This window comes from Pithys albifrons, chromosome 9 (assembly GCF_047495875.1).
Source record: "Pithys albifrons albifrons isolate INPA30051 chromosome 9, PitAlb_v1, whole genome shotgun sequence".
Classification (NCBI taxonomy): Eukaryota; Metazoa; Chordata; class Aves; order Passeriformes; family Thamnophilidae; genus Pithys; species Pithys albifrons.
The window spans coordinates 1,066,554-1,088,218 of NC_092466.1; the positions used below are offsets into that span (position 1 = coordinate 1,066,554).

General features: G+C 55.0%; 1 protein-coding gene across 2 annotated transcripts in view; it reads left to right on the top strand.

Moving 5' to 3' along the window:
* Nucleotides 1-21,665, top strand: part of TCERG1L (transcription elongation regulator 1 like) — a 57,806-nt gene that overhangs the window by 12,795 nt on the left and 23,346 nt on the right. For both annotated transcript variants that reach the window (XM_071563721.1, XM_071563722.1), the window contains exon 5: nt 17,226-17,351. In XM_071563721.1, coding sequence (XP_071419822.1) covers nt 17,226-17,351 — 126 coding nt within the window. The remainder of the gene's footprint in view (nt 1-17,225; nt 17,352-21,665) is intronic.

Genomic DNA, 21,665 nt, shown 5'->3' on the forward strand with positions numbered 1-21,665 from the left:
GGAATGAACTCACAGACCCCAAAATTAAATGATTTCCAACTTAAATCTCCCTGTGTATTGCTGCCTGGGAGGCTGAATGTTGTGGTCTTGATTACACCCTGTTAATTGAGTGTACACCATTGATCATAGGAGAGGTCAGTGTTCCAGTCCTACCTTGGGTGCTTCTGTGTCTCCAATCACAGTGATTTGCTCAACTAATAATCTTAGAACTGAATATTTATTTTTAAGGTCTGTGGTTTGGATGAGTTTTGCAGCCTCACAGTTCATTTCTGGCAGCCTAATTAGTAACTTTGGAAATAATGAGCCAGTGGAAGGAGGTGGGCACTGGGAGGTGTGGGAAGGGCACTGGGCAGGGGAGGATCCAGGCTCTGAAATTGCTTGGAGCTCCCTTGGAGCAGATCCCAGGAGTTCAGGAGAGCTGAGAGTGTGCAGAACTCGGTGGGAATTTTCACAAGTTCGTTTTAGTGCAGTTTGTTTTACATTTTGTAACAGAAAATCAGAATTAGAGCTGTAAGAGCAGAGGATATTTAGGGAATTTACAACCATGTGTTGCCTTTTGCTGTGCAGGATGCCAGCTGGGCATGGGGTGGGCAGACGTGGGTGGCATGTGCTGGGTGCTGCAGGTTTGCTGTGCCTGGGCTCAGCCATGGCAGCAGCTCTGGGCTCGTTTTTGCTGTTTGCTGTTGGATTGTTGCTGTGCTGAGCTTAGAAAATCGTAGTGGTGAAATAAATGCATGGAAAAGGAGCAGCAGAAAACCCTGGGGTTGGTAGCAACATAAACTACTGGGTTTTTTCAAGTGAAATATTTGAATTTGAGGAACCCATTCCTGCCTGAGTGGTCTGTGGTAGGACATTCACTGCACTAAGACTCGGGTGCTGGGGCTGGAGCTGGAGCTGTCCAGCAGCACCGAGAGGGAGAAGGGTCTGCAGAGAGTTCTGTGCTCTCTCCTGTCACACTCATGACTCCAATGGACAAGGTTCCAGCAATGCTGTTGCAGCTCAATTCTGTGGGATTTGTGCCTTTTTTTTCCCTTTTCTTTTTGCATCTAGTGATGGTTCTGCTCATGCATCTACCAGGCAAAATGTTCCCTTAAATATTTAATGCCAGGCTCGCTGTTAGCTTAGTTTTGTGCCAGGTTTAACATAAAGACTAAACAGGAGCCTGTGGAGAGGCAGCTCCTCACTGTGTGCACCTTCAGGAGCTGGGAGAGGCAGAGCTGAATCTGCAGCACTGTCAGGCCAAGCCTTTGGAGGTTTTCTCACAGAAACCCAAATGCAGTAAATGTTGGACACAAGCAGTTGCACAGATATTCAGGCAGGGGATGTCTGGTGATCTCCAAACAGCTATTCTGTAAAGAATTGGGTATTTATTCCCTTTATATGCAGTTTTTTAATTATTGGAGTGAAGAAGGTAAGAGCTGAGTCTGGTTATGGACAGCCTCAATTAGCAGTGAGCACAGATAGTAAAAAAGGCACCATCTGCCATGTGAGCCATTTGCCACCTGTCCTGCTGCCCGAGTTATTTAGGGCTGGCAGTGCCCTGTGTGCCCTGCCATGGAGCAGCTGCCAAGTGACTCAGGAGTTTTCCTTTGGCACCTGAATGGCCAGACAAGGCTGTGCTGAACCACTCCTGCTGCCAGTGCTTGTCTCAGCCTTTGTGTGTCTGTCACTCCTTCAGCAGCAGCTTTGAACTGCTGATCTAACCCACGTTTGCAGGACAGTTACTGGGGGGTTTGGGGGTGCTTTGGGGAGGAAGCAGCTGCTCTGCCCCAGCACACAGAGGGTGAGGACTCTTCAGGGTGGGCACAGCACTGAGTGAGGGGCAGTGCTGGGCACAGGTGATGTGCCAGTGCAGTTACTCCCATTAAACCCTTAGGCTCAGCCTGATATCCTCATGGAATCTCAGAATCCCAGACTGGTTTGGGTGGGAGGAACCTCAAAGCCCACCCAGTGCCACCCCCACCATGGGCAGGGACACCTCCCACCAGCCCAGGCTGCTCCAAATCCCATCCAATCTATCCTGGATGTTTCCAGATGTTTCCTGACCAACCTCCTCCCTCCCAGTTTCTTATGCTGCCAGAGGTGGGGCTGAGCAACAGCAGGACTTGATGATCTGCAAGGTCTTTTCCAGCCTCAAGGGTTCCCTGGCTCTGACCCTGTGAATGAGTAGGGGGAGAATTCCTGTAAAATACTTGGAGCAGAGATCTGTTGGGGAGCAGCTGAGGGAGCTGGGGGGGCTGGTTCTGCCAGTCCAGGTCTCTGCTGGGCTCATCCCACCATGGAGATGATTCACTTGGTGGGAACTCTCCTTGTGCAGTTGTTACTTGGGATTGGTCTGGCCCTTTTGCATGCCAGAATTCCTAGATATGGGCTGGACAAAACCCAACCACTTTTGGGAAAATGGCAAATATTCCAAGCAGAAATGTGGTGTTTATCTCCTCAGGAAGCCTCTCCTTCCCCTTCCTGGGTGTCCCACGTGTCTGGCAGTAAAACAGCCTTGACTTGGAATGCTGAGTAGTTCTAACAAGCCTGTTGTAAATGATGTGCCCAGCTTTAATGCTGTGTAACGAAGCAAGATAATGAATGTTTATAGTTATTAAAGTGATAACTTCCTACTGGAGCTAATATTCAGCATAAAATTACTTTTCAGTTCCTATCTGTGTTGGCACATGCAAGGGAAGATCTGATTGTACAGTGGGATAAATGAATGCCCAGAATCACATTGAAATGAGTATCAATTCTCTGCCTGTTGGACACGAAATGTCTGCTGGAAACTGGAAGTGCTCACCTGCCCAGAGACTCTCCAGAAATGGACTGATGGTTCTGAGGGTGTGAAAACTCAGCTGGTTGTGGCATTACCAAAGCAAACTGTGTGAGACAGGCAGAGTGAGAGCAGGCAGAACTGCTTGATAGTGCAAATTTTCACCCCATGCATGTTGGAAAATGAAGTCAATCATGGAGCATTTAATTGATGCAAATGTGTGGATGGACCGGACTGGATTTATGGATCAGGATGTACTTTGGCTGCACCGAGTCACATGGGGATTCCCAAGGCACTAAGAGAATGTCTGGGGACCAGGGACAGCACCCAGGGAATGGCTGGAGCTGTGCCAGGGCAGGGACAGGGCACAGGGAAGGGCTGGAGCTGTGCCAGGGCAGGGACAGGGCACAGGGAAGGGCTGGAGCTGTGCCAGGGCAGGGACAGGGCACAGGGAAGGGCTGGAGCTGTGCCAGGGCAGGGACAGGGCACAGGGAAGGGCTGGAGCTGTGCCAGGGCAGGGACAGGGCACAGGGAATGGCTGGAGCTGTGCCAGGGCAGGGACAGCACCCAGGGAATGGCTGGAGCTGTGCCAGGGCAGGGACAGCGCCCAGGGAATGGCTGGAGCTGTGCCAGGGCAGGGTCAGGTGGGATCTCAGGGAAAGGTCCTTCCCCCAGAGGGTGGTGGGCACTGACCAGGCTCCCCAGGGCAGTGGGCACGGCCCCAAGGCTGCCAGAGCTCCAGGAGGGTTTGGATGATGCTCTGGGGGACAGGGTGGGATTGTTGGGGTGTCTGGGCAGGGCCAGGGGTTGGATTGGATGGTCCCTGTGGGTCCCTTCCAGCTCAGGTTATTCCATGATCTTATGTACCTATAGAAAAGGCCTCTCTAACCTCTTTTTCCTGGAATATCACTGGCATGAGTAACTAGAAGTAGAAGGAAAGATCTGGCAGGATTAAAATTTGCTTGCAGAGGGAATGGCTGCTGTGGTGCTGAAGGACTGGTGTGGCACTCACTGCTCTGGGCTGGGGCACAAGTGGGCACCAGTCCCAGGCTGCACTCCAGGATTGCCCAGGTCTGTTCCAGCCTCAGGGATTCTGGGATTCATCTGAGCTCTTGCAAAGCTCCTTTGGCTCAGCTGGTGGAGTTCCAGCTCAGTCCCTGCTCCACTCAGGCCACATCCATGGCCTGCCCAACAGCTGTTGGCTCTGGTGGGCACCAGGAGAGGCTCCTTCAGTGTCTCCCATGGCATAACAAGATACTGACACAAGAAAAAATATTTATATTCCATGTAGTAGTTACAAAAGACAAACAACCAAATCCTTCCATTCATGCCCAGCTCTTTGCTTGGTAAATGTCATGAAAGTCAGACTTAATTGACTCTCTGCTTAACTGCTTGGTAAAACAAGGAGCAGTTTTCCTTTTGCTTTGAGAAATGTCAGTGCACTTGTAGGGAGTTTCCATCAGGTTTCCCTGGTGGCAACAGCAATTCCACAGTTCCAATACCTGCCAGGGGTTGCCCAACCCAGAGCCAAGCAGGGTGTGCAGGCTGAGGGTTGTCCCTGCTGATCCTTGGGACATCAGGATTGCTCCAGCAGCTGCTTTATCTTGTCAAATGAAGCCACAGAGTAGGTTTCAACCAACATATTCTCAGTGTTTGACCTGAATTTTCAGTCCTGAACCAGGTCTGTGTGCTGGAATTTTAGTGCAGAACAAATATCTGATGGAGGGAGAAATTCCGTGGTCTCAGTGGATCAACCTCTTCTTTTAGGATCTGCATCTGCAGAACCTTGTACCTTCTGGTAGGAAACTCCCAGTTTGGTGTGTTGGACAAGGAGATAAATTCACAGCATTCCCAGGGCTGGAATGGGATCTCAGAAGGCAGACAGTGTGTTAATTTCCCCTAAACATTCTGCTGGAATTGGGAGCTGAGGAAACCTGTGCCACTAAAGCATCCTTGGGATAATTGAAAAATGCTGTTGCTTTTAATCTTGGAAATTAAAAGTAATGCAGAAACACCTGATTGAAGTTTATTATAAAGAAATATAAATGTAAGTTTAAAAGGTTCAGCGTGCCCAGGAGCAGATGGGGAGCTCAAGGAGGGTCCCTGGTGAAGGACCTGCTGGTCCTTGTGCTGGTGGCCTTGGTCTCCTCCAGCCCCAGGGACCTGTGGGCGGTGGGGAGGACACAGGGAATGGGGGGGTTGGTATTAATTGTTGCTATTATTGTTCCAGTAAAACAGCTATTCCTGTTCCCCCTCTCAGGTGGTGGGAGCCACATGTGTAGGATTTTCCTGGAGTTTGTACCCAGTTGTGGTTTGGAGCAGGGAATGTTTCTGGGTGACTTCCCGTGGTTCTCAATCAGGGCCCTCCATGTAACTGTGAATAAATGTAATGAGCTCAAATGAATCTCAGTCTGTTGGCAGAATATGAATCAGGAAAATTAATTAAAATCCCCAATTTTCCGTGTGCTGGAGGTGCTTCCCCAGAGGAGCCCAATGGAATTGCATTGATTTTGTTGCAAATGTGGTTCTGTTTGGTGCATGCAGAAGGTGAGGGAGGAGCAGGAGGGCTGTGCCCCTGGGCAAGGGCTGGGGCTGGCACTGCCCTGAGCCGTGTCCTGGGAGGATGGAGGTGTTTGGACCAAGGAGGAGCTGAAATGCCAACCCCGGGTGGTGAGGGGGAGGTGCCACCTGCAGCCACCTCAGGAGCTGCTCTGGGCACTGTCCCTGCAGTGCTGAGGGCAGGACAGGGCAGGGCAGGGCAGGAGGTGTCCCACAGATGGGGACTGTGATGAGAACTGGTCAAGGCAAGTGTTCAATTCAATGAGCTCTTCAAGGGAAGAGTGTCCCAGGCCAGGATGGACAGGGCTTGGAGCAGCCTGGGCTGCTGGAAGGTGTCCCTGCCCAGGGCAGGGGTGGAGTTGGATGGGCTTTAAGGTCCTTTCCAATCCAACCCATTCTGGGGTTCTGTCATTCCAAGAAATCCCTCCTGCCAGGCCCTGTGTTGTTGACAGCCCCCTGTGATATCAGGAACCAGAGATCTTAAACCTCAACCCAGAAACCAGCATTAAAATTGAGCAAGAGAATCACATTTCTCCTTTCTACTTCACTGGTTTCAAAATTCCAAACTTAATTTATAACTCAAATCCTCACAGAAATGAGTATTTGAAGATTTCACTCTGAAACACAAAAGGTTGGCTCATGCAGAAATAATTACTCTGCTACGAGGCAGAGAAAGTGGAAGTTCTGGAGGTTTGATACTGCAGAATTTGGGGAATTCTCTCACAATCACATCCTATTAAACCAAGAGATTGAAATTTTGTGCTGGAGTTTTCCTGAGGCTGGAAATAAAGCAGGAAAGTTTTGGAAATGGGGCCATGTAGAGCATCATCATCATCACCATCATCCCTTCCCCTGCCAGTGTGAGCAGGTGCTCTGTGGCACCCCTGGGTGCAGGATGGGCACCCCACAGCCTGCCCAGGCTTTGCTGGTGCATCCCAGTGCCCCCTGGCCTTGGAGAAGCTCCGTGTTCCAGCCTGGGGGGCTCCCAGGTGCCTGCAGGGTGTGCCAAGCCCCACCTGGCATAAACCCCTGCTGTGGCCGGGGGAGCTCAGCCTCGGTTTGCAATTTGATGGGATGGATCCCACGAATAACTCAAAGGAGGAGCCTTTTATCCCATCCCAGCTGCCACCTTGCAGAGGTCACCTGGGTTGGGTGCTGCTGCTCTGAGGAACTGGCCCCAAATGCCCATTTTTGGGACTGCATCATGCCCTGTAATGCCACAGGAGCCAGCAGTGCCCAAAGCTTTGGCCACACAGGAGCCAGGGCTGGAAAGACTTGGCAGCCCCTGCCATTTGTGGGTCACTGCACAGGGAATGGGCAATGCCACAATCAGGGCCCTGCAAAGGGAACTGGGAGGAAGGAATTCTCCACAGGAGGGTCCAGGAACACTGAAATTGTTGAGACTTTAATACCAATATTAAAGATTGCTTGTATTGCACTGCTCTGTGTGAGCAGGGACAGCACCCAGGGAATGGCTGGAGCTGTGCCAGGGCAGGGACAGCACCCAGGGAATGGATGGAGTTGTGCCAGGGCAGGGACAGGGCACAGGGAATGGCTGGAGTTGTGCCAGGGCAGGGACAGCACCCAGGGAATGGCTGGAGCTGTGCCAGGGCAGGGACAGCACCCAGGGAATGGCTGGAGCTGTGCCAGGGCAGGGACAGCACCCAGGGAATGGATGGAGTTGTGCCAGGGCAGGGACAGCACCCAGGGAATGGCTGGAGCTGTGCCAGGGCAGGGACAGCACCCAGGGAATGGCTGGAGCTGTGCCAGGGCAGGGACAGGGCCCAGGGAATGGCTGGAGCTGTGCCAGGGCAGGGTCAGGTTGGATCTCAGGGAAAGGTCCTTCCCCCAGAGGGTGGTGGGCACTGACCAGGCTCCCCAGGGCAGTGGGCACAGCCCCAAGGCTGCCAGAGCTGCAGGAGGGTTTGGATGGTGCTCTGGGGGACAGGGTGGGATTATTGGGGTGTCTGGGCAGGGTCAGGGGTTGGACTGGATGATCCCTGTGGGTCCCTTCCAGCTCAGGATATTCCATCATTCCATTAAAACAAAGCACAGAAGAGAATCAGCCATTCCTCCTCTTCCTCATGGGGCTGAAGACACAAAGTCCATCAAGACCTTTCCCAGGGTCACCTTGGCCTGTGAAAATGCAGGATAACCTGAAAGCAGAGAGAGACCCACCAGGATTGAGCCCAACCCCTGACCCTGCACAGGACACCCTGACAGTCCCTCCATGTGCCTGAGGGTGTTGTCCAACAGAGAAAAGTCCTCCTGGGTTGGTATTTTCAGTCTTGTGAAGCTGTGGGCTGGGAGCCCAAGCAGAGGCTGGGGCAGAGGGGCAGCAGGAGCCCAAACAGGGGCAGGGGCAGAGGGGCAGCAGGAGCCCAAACAGGGGCAGGGGCAGAGGGGCAGCAGGAACCCAAACAGGGGCAGGGGCAGAGGGGCAGCAGGAGCCCAAACAGGGGCAGAGGGCAGCAGGAGCCAGAGCTGAGGCTGGGGCAGAGGGGCAGCAGGAACCCAAACAGGGGCAGGGGCAGAGGGGCAGCAGGAGCCCAAACAGGGGCAGGGGCAGAGGGGCAGCAGGAGCCCAAACAAGGGCAGGGGCAGAGGGGCAGCAGGAGCCCAAACAGGGGCAGGGGCAGAGGGGCAGCAGGAGCCCAAACAGGGGCAGGGGCAGAGGGGCAGCAGGAGCCCAAACAGGGGCAGGGGCAGAGGGCAGCAGGAGCCAGAGCTGAGGCTGGGGCAGAGGGCAGCAGGAGCCCAAACAGGGGCAGAGGGGCAGCAGAAGCCAGAGCTGAGGCTGGGGCAGAGGGGCAGCAGGAACCCAAACAGTTGCAGGGGCAGAGGGGCAGCAGGAACCCAAACAGGGGCAGGGGCAGAGGGGCAGCAGGAACCAGAGCTGAGGCTGGGGCAGAGGGGCAGCAGAAGCCAGAGCTGAGGTAGGGGCAGAGGGCAGCAGGAGCCAGAGCTGAGCAGTCACAGGGACATGAGCTGGGGCTCAGGATTTGCATGGTTTGCTTTTCTAACTAAGGGGCTCAAAGTGGTGCTTAATAGTCTGCTATTTTTGTTATTAAACATGTCAGGTTTAATCCCATCATTATGAGTCTGCTTTTACAGCTCCTGCCATGGGAAAGCTCATTAGAAGCTGGGAAATGGGTTCTGTTAACTGCTGGTCACAGAGTTCCCATTCCATTGGGGCTTTTTGCCCAATTAAACACCCATGTCAGGAGGTGGCACAGAGGGGACAATTCCTGCATTGGGTCCCCCAGGCAGGACCAGGGAAGGGGGAGGTGTGGGCAGGGTGTGTTTTGGGGTGGCTGTATGGCCTTCAAGGGCCATTTCTCCCCAAAAGGGCAGAAAGGAGGATGTCAAAACCCCATTTCAGTAATTCCTCTGAGAAATCTTTTACTGAGATGCTTCAACTCTCCAAAAGCAGCAGCAAGACTTTGAAGAGCAGAGTGTGGCTGCCTGTGACTGATGGCTGTGCCAGGGCAGAGGGTGGAGAGGGCAGTGGGGGGACTGGCCCAAGGTTTTTGGGGGATATTTCATGCCCACTGCACCCAGTGTGTTGGTGCTGTGGGACTGTGCTCAGGGGTGCTGGGGCACCAGCCATCCCTGTCATGGAATCATGGAACAGTCTGTGTTGGAAGGGACCTTCAGAGGTCACCTGGTCCAACCTCCTGCAGCGTCCCCTCCCTCAGGGCAGGGGGAGTTTCCTTGGTTGTGTTTTAACTGATAGTATTTTTCTCAAGCATCAACAATATGGGACAGAATTTTTTTTTAAAGGCTAAATGTGACACTTCAGCTTTTAGGGAGATTTGAGTGTTTTGATTTCACTTTGGTTTTGAAGCCACTTTTTTACTTGTTCTGCAGCTCATTTGTTGGAAATTGCAAAAAACCAGGTTGTTAAAGGAAGAGAACGTGGCAGAGAACTCTTCCCCCAGCAGAGCTCATTGCAGAAGGTGCTCATTGACACTCAGTCCTGACTCTGCAGATTTCCAGAAATACTTGCTGACTTTCCATCTCACATCTTCCCTTCCCGCTCCAATAAGCAATTTACTTCAGCATTTACTAGTTCCTAAAGTGGTTATGGCAATGCATATTGAAATGAGAGCTGAAATTATCCTGCAGAAACAAAAGTGCAGCTCCTGCTCCTGCTGGGGGGGTTGGGCAGGGGGCTCAGTGCCAGCTGGGATTGGGGTTTGCTGCTGGAGGGGAGAACCATGGAATGGCTTGAGCTGGGAGGGACCCCAAAGCCCACCCATGGGCAGGGACACCTCCCACCAGCCCAGGCTGCTCCAAGCCCTGTCCAACCTGGCCTGGGACACTCCCAGGGATGGGGCAGCCTCAGCTTCTCTGCCCCACCTGTGCCAGGGCCTGCCCACCCTCCCAGCCAGGAATTCCTTCCCAATATCCCACCTATCCCTGCCCTCTGGCAGTGGGAAGCCATTCCCTGTGTCCTGTCCCTCCATCCTTGTCCCCAGTCCCTCTCCAGCTCTCCTGGAGCCCCTTCAGGCCCTGGAAGAAAAGCAGTGCAGGACTTTGCAAATGGGAGCCCAAACTGATGATATTCCTGCACTTCTGGTCTCCTGAGCCCTGGAGTGGCCTCTGCAGAAGGGCATGGAGGCAGTGCAGGAGGAGGGAGTGGCACCAAACCCACCTGTGCCCCTGAGAGCACCCTGAGGTGGGAGGTTTGTCTGGGAGCCCCAGCAGGGGCAGGGCTGGGGGTCCCTCCACCCTCTGCTTGGGTGGGGTGGCCCTTGCTGGGTTGGGGTGGCCCATACTGGGGTGGAGTGGCCATTGCTGGGGTGGGGTGGCCCTTGCTGGGGTGGAGTGGCCATTGCTGGGGTGGAGTGGCCATTGCTGGGGTGGAGTGGCCATTGCTGGGGTGTGGTGGCCATTGCTGGGGTGGGGTGGCCCATACTGGGGTGGGGTGGCCCTTGCTGGGGTGGGGTGGCCCTTGCTGGGTTGGGGTGGCCCATACTGGGGTGGAGTGGCCATTACTGGGGTGGAGTGGCCATTGCTGGGGTGGGGTGGCCATTGCTGGGGTGGGGTGGCCCATACTGGGGTGGAGTGGCCATTACTGGGGTGGAGTGGCCATTGCTGGGGTGGGGTGGCCTGTGCTGGGGTGGGGTGGCCCATACTGGGGTGGAGTGGCCATTGCTGGGGTGGGGTGGCCCATACTGGGGTGGGGTGGCCCATACTGGGGTGGGGTGGCCATTGCTGGGGTGGGGTGGCCCATACTGGGGTGGAGTGGCCATTGCTGGGGTGGGGTGGCCCTTGCTGGGGTGGGGTGGCCCATACTGGGGTGGAGTGGCCATTGCTGGGGTGGAGTGGCCATTGCTGGGGTGGGGTGGCCATTGCTGGGGTGGGGTGGCCCATACTGGGGTGGAGTGGCCATTGCTGGGGTGGGGTGGCCCATACTGGGGTGGAGTGGCCATTGCTGGGGTGTGGTGGCCCTCGCTGGGGTGGGGTGGCCCTCGCTGGGGTGGGGTGGCCCTCGCTGGGGTGGAGTGGCCATTGCTGGGGTGGGGTGGTCCTTGCTGGGGTGGGGTGGCCATTGCTGGGGTGGGGTGGCCATTGCTGGGGTGGGGTGGTCCTTGCTGGGGTGGGGTGGCCATTTCTGGGGTGGAGTGGCCCTTGCTGGGGTGGGGTGGCCCATACTGGGGTGGGGTGGCCATTGCTGGGGTGGGGTGGCCCATACTGGGGTGGGGTGGCCCATACTGGGGTGGGGTGGCCATTGCTGGGGTGGAGTGGCCATTGCTGGGGTGGAGTGGCCCTTGCTGGGGTGGGGTGGCCATTGCTGGGGTGGGGTGGCCCTTGCTGGGGTGGGGTGGCCATTGCTGGGGTGGGGTGGCCATTGCTGGGGTGGGGTGGCCCATACTGGGGTGGAGTGGCCATTGCTGGGGTGGGGTGGCCCATACTGGGGTGGAGTGGCCATTGCTGGGGTGGGGTGGCCCATACTGGGGTGGAATGGCCCTCACTGGGGTGGAGTGGCCATTGCTGGGGTGGGGTGGCCCATACTGGGGTGGGGTGGCCATTGCTGGGGTGGGGTGGCCCATACTGGGGTGGGGTGGCCCATACTGGGGTGGAATGGCCCTCGCTGGGGTGGGGCACTCAGGTGGGTCCTGTGCAAGTTCTGGCTCTGAAAGAGGACATTGCTGGGCAAGCAGGGGGTTGTTTTCCCAAAGGTTCTTTGGATTGTTTAAGCCCCAAATTTAAGACAGGGCAGTGAGGACGATGCAGGAGGGGAGCTCTGTGGGATCTTCCCTGGGCTCTGTAGAACTAATTGGTACATCCCAGGCTTTGGCTCCGCTCCAGATCACACCTCACTTCATTATCTGCAAGGAGGGTGACACACAGCCTGCAATTGTTCAACAGGCTCATTTCTTCCTGATTTTATCTTGGGGGCAATGAGGGATCATTGTTTGTGAAAATATAACAACCATAAACTCACCAATGTTGTTTTTCAAAAGTGATACCAGTTTCTCTTAGCACCTGGTGTTGATTTGCTGTCAGATTTGTGTGTTTCTTTCCGGGGGAAAACAAACAGTGATTCGGATTTGATGGAACCTGGCGCTGCCTGGACAGAGGGAATATGGCTAGAAATGTTAAAATGCTCCTGGGAGTGTCCCAGGCCAGGCTGGACAGGGCTTGGAGCAGCCTGGGCTGGTGGGAGGTGTCCCTGCCATGGCAGGGGTGGCACTGGGTGGGCTTTGGGGTCCCTCCCACCCACTCTGGCCCCTGTGCAAGTGAGGGATCTGTTTTCAGAGAAGCACTAATGTTGGGAAGCAGTTTCTGCAGGTGGTGGGGTCATGGCTGAGAAAAGCAGAGAAACTTGTGTCCAGCCATATCCTGAGCCAAAGCTCTCCCAAAAGAAAGAGCTGGAGAGAAAGGAAGTTCAGAGAATTTGGTTCTTTACTAAGTGTGTCTGGAAATGCTCCAGGCAGTAGATTTATGTCTGAGGGAGATTGTAGCAACAGAATCTTTTCCAGAAGTGAGCTGGAATCTGAAATGATGCTCCTGTCCCAAAAGCCCATGAGAAATGAAGTTTTTCAAGGAAATTGAAATCAGAGTGTAGGAGGATGGAAGAGTTGGAGAGATCTTCATTTTAACCCAGTGGTGCCTGGCAGCTCTTTGCAGAGCTGCAACAAGGGTGGGCAGGACTCGTGGGGCTCAAGTGCTTTATTGCTGTAGAAGGACTGACAGAATAACTGCCCTGAGATTAACTTCTGATTTTGGGAAGTCTGAAGGCTTTCTCAGGACCCTGAAGGGTCCCCGTCCTGTCCATGGGTGTTCTGTGCAGATGCCCAGGTGCCCAGTGGGTGACCTGGGGACTTGGCACTCAGAGATCACAAACCCATGGCCCTTGAAAAGCCAAATATAAAACTATTATTGACTTTTCCTGAGGCTGCAGGGAGGGGCCGTGCTGTGGGAGGTGTCTGGGCACTGGGAAGCACCAGAGGACTGAGGCACCTTCCAGGCTGAACTGTGCCCCAGGCAGAGCCCTGAGTGGGAAGAGCTAAACAAACCCCATGTTGTTTGCTTTGGGAGCCACCACAGCAAATCCCCCATCTGTGCTGTCCTAAGGAGGCCTAATCTCTTCCTAAGGAAGCCTAATCTTGTTCAAACAAACAGAGATGTGCTTTCTTTTCTCTAACCGTGTGCTGAGAGCTCAATCTGCCTCCTGCAGCCCTTTGCAGGCACCACAGCCCTGTCCTGTGTGGCTGATCCTGCCCATGCCCCAGCGGGCACTGGGCAGCTGTGGGGCTGGGCTGCAGCTCTCACCCTGCTGGGGGCACTGCCCGTGTGCACCAATCCCTCCTGACACACCAGACTTCCACCAACAGAGAGGAGAATATTTGCCAACAGTCCCTGCCTCGTGCCACGGGCAGTGCCCAGCCTGGCAGCCACAGGGCATCATTGCAATGAGATGCAAACAGTTCCCAAGCAGGGCTTTTCTGCCAGAGCTGCTGCTGCCCATGGGGCATCCCCACACCCTCGTGCCTGGGCTGCCCTTGGCACCCCAGGGCCATGTGCTGGTGGCACAGCTGGTGAAGATCCAGCCTGGCAGGGACGTGCTGGGGACACCCCTCACCCCCCTCCTTGTAGCCAGGAGTTAAACCTGGGCAGAGCCCTCACAGCTGGAGCCAGGCAGTCCTTGATTCCTGGTGGTACAGGGCAGTGCCCAAGGCTGGCAGTGGTGGCAGTGGGAGGTGCCCCACGTGGTGGCTGAGGTGGTGACTGTCTCCTTCAGGAGCTCAGACCTAACCAGGGCTGGTTTCCTGCGGGTGTGGTAAGAAGTGCAAACTGCAGCTGAAGCTCTTTTTGGCACCCAGAGCACTTTCCTTTCTCGTGGCTGTTGGGCACTGCCTCCCTCAGCAAAGGGCTGTGCCAGCACTCCCTGCCAGCCCTGCTCCTCCTGCCCTGCTCTCCATGGCAGGGAGGCATTGTGTGGTCAGTCTGAAACATGGAATAACAGACTGGTTTGAGTTGGAAGGGACCCTAAAGATCATCTTGTTCCACCTCCCACCGTGAGCAGGACAAAATCTGCTCCTCAGCACCACTGTCATATTTCTGCACCTGCTTTTTAAAGGCACCTTCAGTCTGGCTTTCTGTCCAAGGCTTGTATGGCTGTCTGTGAAATACCTGAGGACACTCTAAGTCAGGCTTAAGGGGGGCTGTAAAAGCCTGTTGAGTTTAACTGTTGTACTTAAGAATTGGGAAGTTGTTTCATATGAGTTAAATTATTATCCTTGGTACCACTTAATTGAGTCCCAGTGTAAAGGTGAAAAAATGGGTGTAGAGAATTATAGAATAGTTTGTGTTGGGACTTTGAACTGCATCTTGTTCCACCCCCTGCCATGGGCAGGGACTCCTCCCACCAGCCCAGGCTGCTCCAAGCCCTGTCCAACCTGGCCTGGGACACTCCCAGGGATGGGGAGATACCCTGTGGAAAACCCAGGTCTCCACACTGTCCTTGTGCTGCACATCTGTGCAGGTGTGGGGGTCTCTCCCCAACTGTAGTTCTGGTTTCATGCCTCTATTTTTCATTTAATCAAAGAGAAATTACTGCACTAATTGCCTGACCTCTCCTTCCAGGGCAATATATTCATCTGATGGAATACAATGAGGTGACTGAGCTGCTGCATTCTCAGTTTGAAGCTAAAAACTGAAGCATTTCTGTGCCCAAACCCAGAAGCAGCTCATGCTCCATGCAGAGATGCCCCCGAGTCCTTCGGGTCTGTGCCAGGCTGTGCCACCCCTGCTGGCAGCTCTTCCTCTGCAGGAACATCCACTGTTTCTGGAGTCACCCTTCACCTTCCAGCTCATTGTCATTCTCTGGGCTCCCTCCCAGGTCACTCAGTGTGTCACTGTTGGTACTTCCCAGTGCAGCAGGAAAGTGGATCTGCAGTAGCAATTTCCCTATTTTTTCTCTTCAATTTCAAAACAGAAAAACTCAAAACTAAACCCCAGGAGAGCTGGATGGAGAGCTGGAAAGCATCAGGGTACTGCTGCCCAAACCCCTGGGCATTGGTGGGGTGGGGTGGTTTGGGGTGGCACTGAGCACAGGGCAGGCTGTGCTGGGTGGGTTTGGGGTGGCACTGAGCACAGGGCAGGCTGTGCTAGATGGGCTGGGGTGGCACTGAGCACAGGGCAGGCTGTGCTGGGGAGTTTGGGGTGGCACTGAGCACAGGACAGGCTCTGCTGGGTGGGTTGGGGTGGCAGTGGGGACAGGGCAGGCTCTGCTGGGTGGTTTGGGGTGGCACTGAGCACAGGACAGGCTCTGCTGGGTGGGTTTGGGGTGGCACTGAGCACAGGGCAGGCCGTGCTGGGTGGGTTTGGGGTGGCACTGAGCACAGGACAGGCTCTGCTGGGTGGGGTGGGGTGGCAGAGGGCACAGGGCAGGCTGTGCTGGGTGGGTTTGGGGTGGCACTGAGCACAGGGCAGGCCGTGCTGGATGGGTTTGGGGTGGCACTGAGCACAGGGCAGGCTGTGCTGGGTGGTTTGGGGTGGCACTGAGCACAGGGCAGGCTGTGCTGGGGAGTTTGGGGTGGCACTGAGCACAGGGCAGGCTGTGCTGGGGAGTTTGGGGTGGCACTGAGCACAGGACAGGCTCTGCTGGGTGGGTTGGGGTGGCAGAGGGCACAGGGCAGGCTTTGCTGGGTGGGTTTGCGGTGGCACTGAGCACAGGGCAGGCTTTGCTGGGTGGGTTTGGGGTGGCACTGAGCACAGGGCAGGCTGTGCTGGATGGGTTGGGTTGGCAGAGGGCACAGGGCAGGCTGTGCTGGGTGGGTTGGGTTGGCAGAGGGCACAGGGCAGGCTGTGCTGGGTGGGTTGGGTTGGCAGAGGGCACAGGGCAGGCTGTGCTGGGTGGGTTGGGTTGGCAGAGGGCACAGGGCAGGCTGTGCTGGGTGGTTTGGGGTGGCACTGAGCACAGGACAGGCTCTGCTGGGTGGGGTGGGGCGGCAGAGGGCACAGGGCAGGCTGTGCTGGGGAGTTGGGGTGGGAATGGGCACAGGGCAGGCTTTGCTGGGTGGGTTGGGGTGGGTCTGTGAGCCTCCAGCAGCTGTGCTGTGCTGAAGGTCTCCAGCAGCACCTCCCAGAGCAGAAGGGCAGGGGTACCAGTCCAGCCAAGGAGCCTCCCACAGCCCACCCCACCCTGGATCCCACATCCCACATGCAAATCAGGGCATCGTTTCACTAGAAATGGGCTCTTCAGCTTTCTGAACCTTCTGCTCCTGTGCCTTTGTCCTCCTTTGTCCTTGTGGTGTCCTTGCAGGGAAATGGAGCTGTGGGTTGCTGTGTTTGGAAAATGCTGGAAAATGCACTGAAATTATCTTAAAAGTGGGCAGATGTTCTCTGAACACACGGTTTGCTCTCGGGCCTCCCTGGCTCTCAGGAATCCAAAACTTCCTAGAAGAGCTCTTTTATCCTCCCTCCCCCTCCACAGGATTGTTTCAGAGTCAAATTTGCCTAAATTTAATCATAAAGTGCTCAGAGTGTGGCTTCATATCGGGGTGTAATTCCAGCCCAGGTTATGTTCAGTTCAGAGCAGAGGCTGATATTGCATCGTGACATTCAACTCAATCCAGAGTTTATTTGTATTCCAAAGCCATCTATTGCAAAGGCTGCTCTTTATGAGCTCAAAGAGCTATAAACCATAAATATTTATTCCTTAAAGGTTAAGATTGCCTTAAATCATTCCAGCTTATTTGGGGAGCAGCACTTATAATTAAAATAAGCAGTTGAACTCGATCTGCATGTATGAAATAAGTCTATCCATGTATATGGATGGATCTACTTGACTGTGAGGTGGGGGAAGCTGAGGGATAATTGCTGCCATCCCATCAAAAGATGCACTGATATTGTGTTTGGATTTGGCAATAAATCAACATAAAGAAGCAGCTGAAATTATATAATGGCAAGTGCATTTCAACAGGCAGCATAAACTGTGGTGGGAGAATGAGCAGAGCTCAGCTCGAGTGTGTGTGTGGAATTACAGGGAGATAATTGTGCATGTTATGAAAATTATTCCGGTTTTGGGTGTAGAGAATTCATGGAATCCCAGACTGGTTTGTGTTGGAAAGGACCTTTAAGCCCACCCAGTGCCACCCCCAGGCACTGAGCTAAACACAAACCCTCTGGTTTTAGCCAAGCAAATGGGTGTAGGGAGAAGTGTTTAGCAGGAGGTGAATCCATAGAACCATCAAACCATTCAGGTTGGCAAAGAGCTCTGAGGGCAGAGACCCAACCCTCGGTGCAGCCCCCGGGGGGTTCACCATAACCGGGGCCTCAAGGGCCGGAATGAGACTTCTGGGAAATGCAGTTGGGAGACAAGCTGACATTTTAAAGGCATTTTTGTTCACTGGGATAACCCCACTGTTCCCTTCTGCTTTGCACACAGGTTCTGCCTCCAGGCTGGATGCCCACGTGGGTCCCTTGCTGCCCACCCAAGTCGCCCGTGTCACCGCGGTGGCCACGCCGGCAGTGACCTTCATGGCCACCAACCTCGTGGACCAGGCACTGGCAGGTGGGTCCTGTTGCCACGTCCTGGAATGGTACAACAAATCCATGTTGTGTGTTTGTGTCCTCCCAGCCAGGCGGTGCCTCCTGTGCTGCACAGGGGTGGGGACCCTCCAGGGATCTCCTGCATTTCCATGATGGTTGTTTGATGGTTATGAGTGTGCTCAGCGTGTTTGGGTCCTGGTTCCTGCCCCAGTGTGTGGTGGTACAGAGTGCAGGTCTGTGGCACAGCCTGTGCCTCCTGTGCTGCACAGGGGTGGGGACCCTCCAGGGATCATCTCCAGTTCCATGATGATGTTTGAGGTGGTTATGAGTGTGCTCAGCGTGTTTGGGTCCTGGTTCCTGCCCCAGTGTGTGGTGGTACAGAGTGCAGGTCTGTGGCACAGCCTGTGCCTCCTGTGCTGCACAGGGGTGGGGACCCTCCAGGGATCTCCTCCAGTTCCACGACGTTTGTTTGAGGTGGTTATGAGTGTGCTCAGCGTGTTTGGGTCCTGGTTCCTCCCCCAGCCTGTGGTGACACAAAAGGCAGGTCTGTGGCACAGCCTGGGCTTTCCCTGTCCCTCTCTGGTGGTTTCTCAGCACTGCAGTGACAATGTCCTTATCTCTGGCATAGTTGCTCCAGGAGGCCTCGTTGGCTGAACCCTCCAAGGACTCTTTGTGCTGCACTGTGTGATAAACCAGGTTTATTTACTGCCACTGAAATGTGTGTTGGCTGTGAGAGAAGGGGCAGTGCTGCTCCCCAGGGCTGGAGGGAGTCTCATGGCTGTGTTCAGATTCATGTGCACTCAGATCCCAGTCAGGTTTTGCAGGAATTTGGGAATGTTGTCCCCCTCAGGGTGCCATTCCTCGTGCAGTGCTGCTGTTGGGGAGGCAGAAGCTCATCTCCTGCAGGGCTGGAGCTGCAGTGGGGTTGCAGAGGTGGTTCCTCTGCCTGTCCTGGGGCCACACAGCCATGGAGGGGCATCCAGCCACCCTCACCACCTCTGTGGCACCACAGGGGCCTCAGTGCCCCTTCCCAGCCCTGCTCTGTGGAAAAAAAAATGAGTGTTTATCAGGAATTACTAGGGATTAGTTCAGGACTAATTTGTCTGATCCTTTACCCCTAAGGATTAGGGGTGTCCAAAGAGATTGTGGACTCCCCATCCCTGGAAGTGTCCAAGGCCAGGTTGGAGCACCCTGGGCTGGTGGGAGGTGTCCCTGAGTGGGTTTTAAGGTCCCTTCCAACCCAAACCAGTCTGTGATTTTATGATTTTCAGAGCAGTGACAAATGGCCCCTCCTGGGCAGTGCTGGCTCTGACCCTGGGAATTCCAACCATGGAATGAGTTTGTCCTTGAACTCTGCACCAACCAAGAGTTTGTCCTTGTTATTCTGCTCTTCCCATTACGAATCTGCAGAACTATAAAGGGGAGGGTGGGAAGCAATTCCTGCAGGAAGGAGAAAAGCTCAGCTCAAGGAGACTTGTTCTAGGAGGGTAAAGGAGCTCTTGGAGGGCACAGCAAAACTGGTGAGAGCACCAAACAGAGCCCAGTTAGAGGGGAAAATACCAAGTGCAGGCAGGAGCTGGGCTGGGGCTCCTGGCCTGGGGATTCCTGAGCAGGGTTGGTGCTCCTGCCCTGGAGATTCCTGAGTGGGATTGGTGCTCCTGCCCTGAGCATCCTGGGGCTTCCTGAGCATCCTGGGATTCCTGAGTGGGATTGGTGCTCCTGCCCTGAGCATCCTGGGGCTTCCTGAGCATCCTGGGATTCCTGAGTGGGATTGGTGCTCCTGCCCTGAGCACCCTGGGAATTCCTGAGCTCCCTAGGTGTTCCTGAGTGGGGTTAGTGCTCCTGCCCTGAGCACCCTGGGAATTCCTGAGCTCCCTGGGGATTCCTGAGTGGGATTGGTGCTCCTGTCCTGAGCATCCTGGGGCTTCTTGAGCATCCTGGGATTCCTGAGTGGGATTGGTGCTCCTGCCCTGAGCATCCTGGGAATTCCTGAGCTCCCTAGGGGTTCCTGACTGGGGTTAGTGCTCCTGCCCTGAGCATCCTGGGGCTTCCTGAGCATCCTGGAATTCCTGAGTGGGATTGGTGCTCCTGCCCTGAGCATCCTGGGAATTCCTGAGCTCCCTGGGGATTCCTGAGCAGGGTTGGTGCTCCTGCCCTGGAGATTCCTGAGTGGGATTGGTGCTCCTGCCCTGAGCATCCTGGGAATTCCTGAGCTCCCTGGAGATTCCTGAGCTCAGGGAGGGAGGCACAAACTCAGATTATTTTTCTCTCTACATTATACTTAGGAAAAACACGCAGTGTTCAACTGTGGATATAAAACTAAATGCTGCTGCTGTGCACAGGGACTTTCAGCATTTTCCTTTGTTATTTTATTCTCCTTTTTTGTTAATCCCTATCCTCTTTGCTGTGTGCTGACTGCTCCAAATGCTCTTGCCCTGTGACTGCCCCAGGAGCTGCCTCTGCAGGAGCTCACCCACGTGTGCAGCCAAAGCTGCAGCACCCAAATCTCTGCCTGGAGCCTGGGGATGCTCTGAGGGAGCTTTTCCCGGGACCAAGAAAGAGGTTGAACAAGAGGTTGAACAAGAGGTTGAACAAGAGGTTGCCTTGGGCATTTGCAGTGTCTCCTCCCCGAGGGTGTGTGAGGGTCAGAGACTGAGGGTGGCACTGGGGTGGCAGAGCTGCCCCCAGGGGCCCCTCCCTGCCCTGGGCTGCATCCTCAGGGTCATTGACTGACCAGCAGGGCAGGGCCAGCAGAGGCCAAAGCAGCTACACCCTGGGGGACCTTTCTGGGCCTCAAGGCAGAGCTCCTGAGTGTGCTTTGGGGTCTCCTTTCTCAGTTTACTTTAATCTGCCAGTTGACACCTGTGAGGGTGGGCAGGCCCTGGCACAGGTGCCCAGCGAAGCTGTGGCTGCCCCAGCCCTGGCAGTGCCCAAGGCCAGGCTGGATGGGCCCCTGTGTCACCCCTGCAGTGTCCCAGAGCTCTCTGAGCACAGCCCTGGGGTGCCCTTGCCCTGCCCAGAGCCAGGCAGGAGAAGGCAGAGGTGGGCATGGAGTGGGTGTGAGCTCTGTGCCCAGAGCCCAGTGTTCTGCCAAGGCTTTGATTGCCTCTATCAGACACCAAAGGAAGGCAGAGAAATTCAGAGCCCCTTTTGATATGGATTAGCTGCTCCTGACTCCTTTAATGTGGAAATTAATTGCCCTCGTTTGTAAATCTCCTTTCTCTTTACCCATAAAAACTGAGTAAGTCATCATCTGAGCAAAGTGATACAGGCTTAATTTTTCATTATTCAGAAATATTCCATGTGCAGCAGAGTCAAATAAGTGTTTTAAAAGGACAGGAAGATAAACTCCATCCCCCCCAAATAAAGAAAATAACATGTTTCTTTTTATGTCTTACTGTAGAAACTCCTTTTTTTCTCATGGCTGGGGCTGTGTCTGCTGCCTTTTGGCCTTTCCCTGCAGCCCATTAAGGACTCTCTGTATTGACACATTTTGCAGCCAGCAGAAACTCTGGTGTTTGGGATTTCAGGATGGAGACAGGGGGCTGCAAAGGACAGGGAGGTGTTCCTGCACTGCCTCCCGTGGGGATGGAGCCAGCAGAAACTCTGGTGTTTGGGATTTCAGGATGGAGACAGGGGGCTGCAAAGGACAGGGAGGTGTTCCTGCACTGCCTCCCGTGGGGATGAAGCCAGCAGAAACTCTGGTGTTTGGGATTTCAGGATGGAGACAGGGGGCTGCAAAGGACAGGGAGGTGTTCCTGCACTGCCTCCCGTGGGGGTGCCCCCAGCACTCAGGGGGCTCCTGCCAGCTTATCCCAAGGCACAGCAGCATCTGCAGGGTGGGAGCAGAGGGGTGCCCAGCCCCAGACCCTGTGGGGCATGGCTGCTGCTCCCAGGGGCACGTGGCCATCAGGGAGAAGAGGAGCATGGGCTCATTTAGGTTGGCAAACCCTCTAAGGTCATTAACCCAGCACTGCCAAGGCCACCAATAACCCCAAACCTGAGGATGCCCATGGGAAACAAGGGTGGGCTCAGGGAGAGCAGGACACACAGCTCAGGGCAGTGAGAGCCTCTCTCCAGGGTCTGTGGATGGTTGCCATCAAAGGGGAGTGCTGGGAAGGGTGGCACACCCTCGGGCACAGGGATGGCACTGAAGAAGGGGCTGGGGGAGAAGGGGCAGGCAGAGGCAGGATCTCAGAGGTCTGTGGATGATTGCCATCAAAGGGAGGTGCTGGGAAGGGTGGCACACCCTTGGGCACAGGGATGGCACTGAAGAAGGGGCTGGGTGAGGAGTGGCAGGGGAGGGAGGGGGCTCAGAGGCACAGGGAGTGCTTTG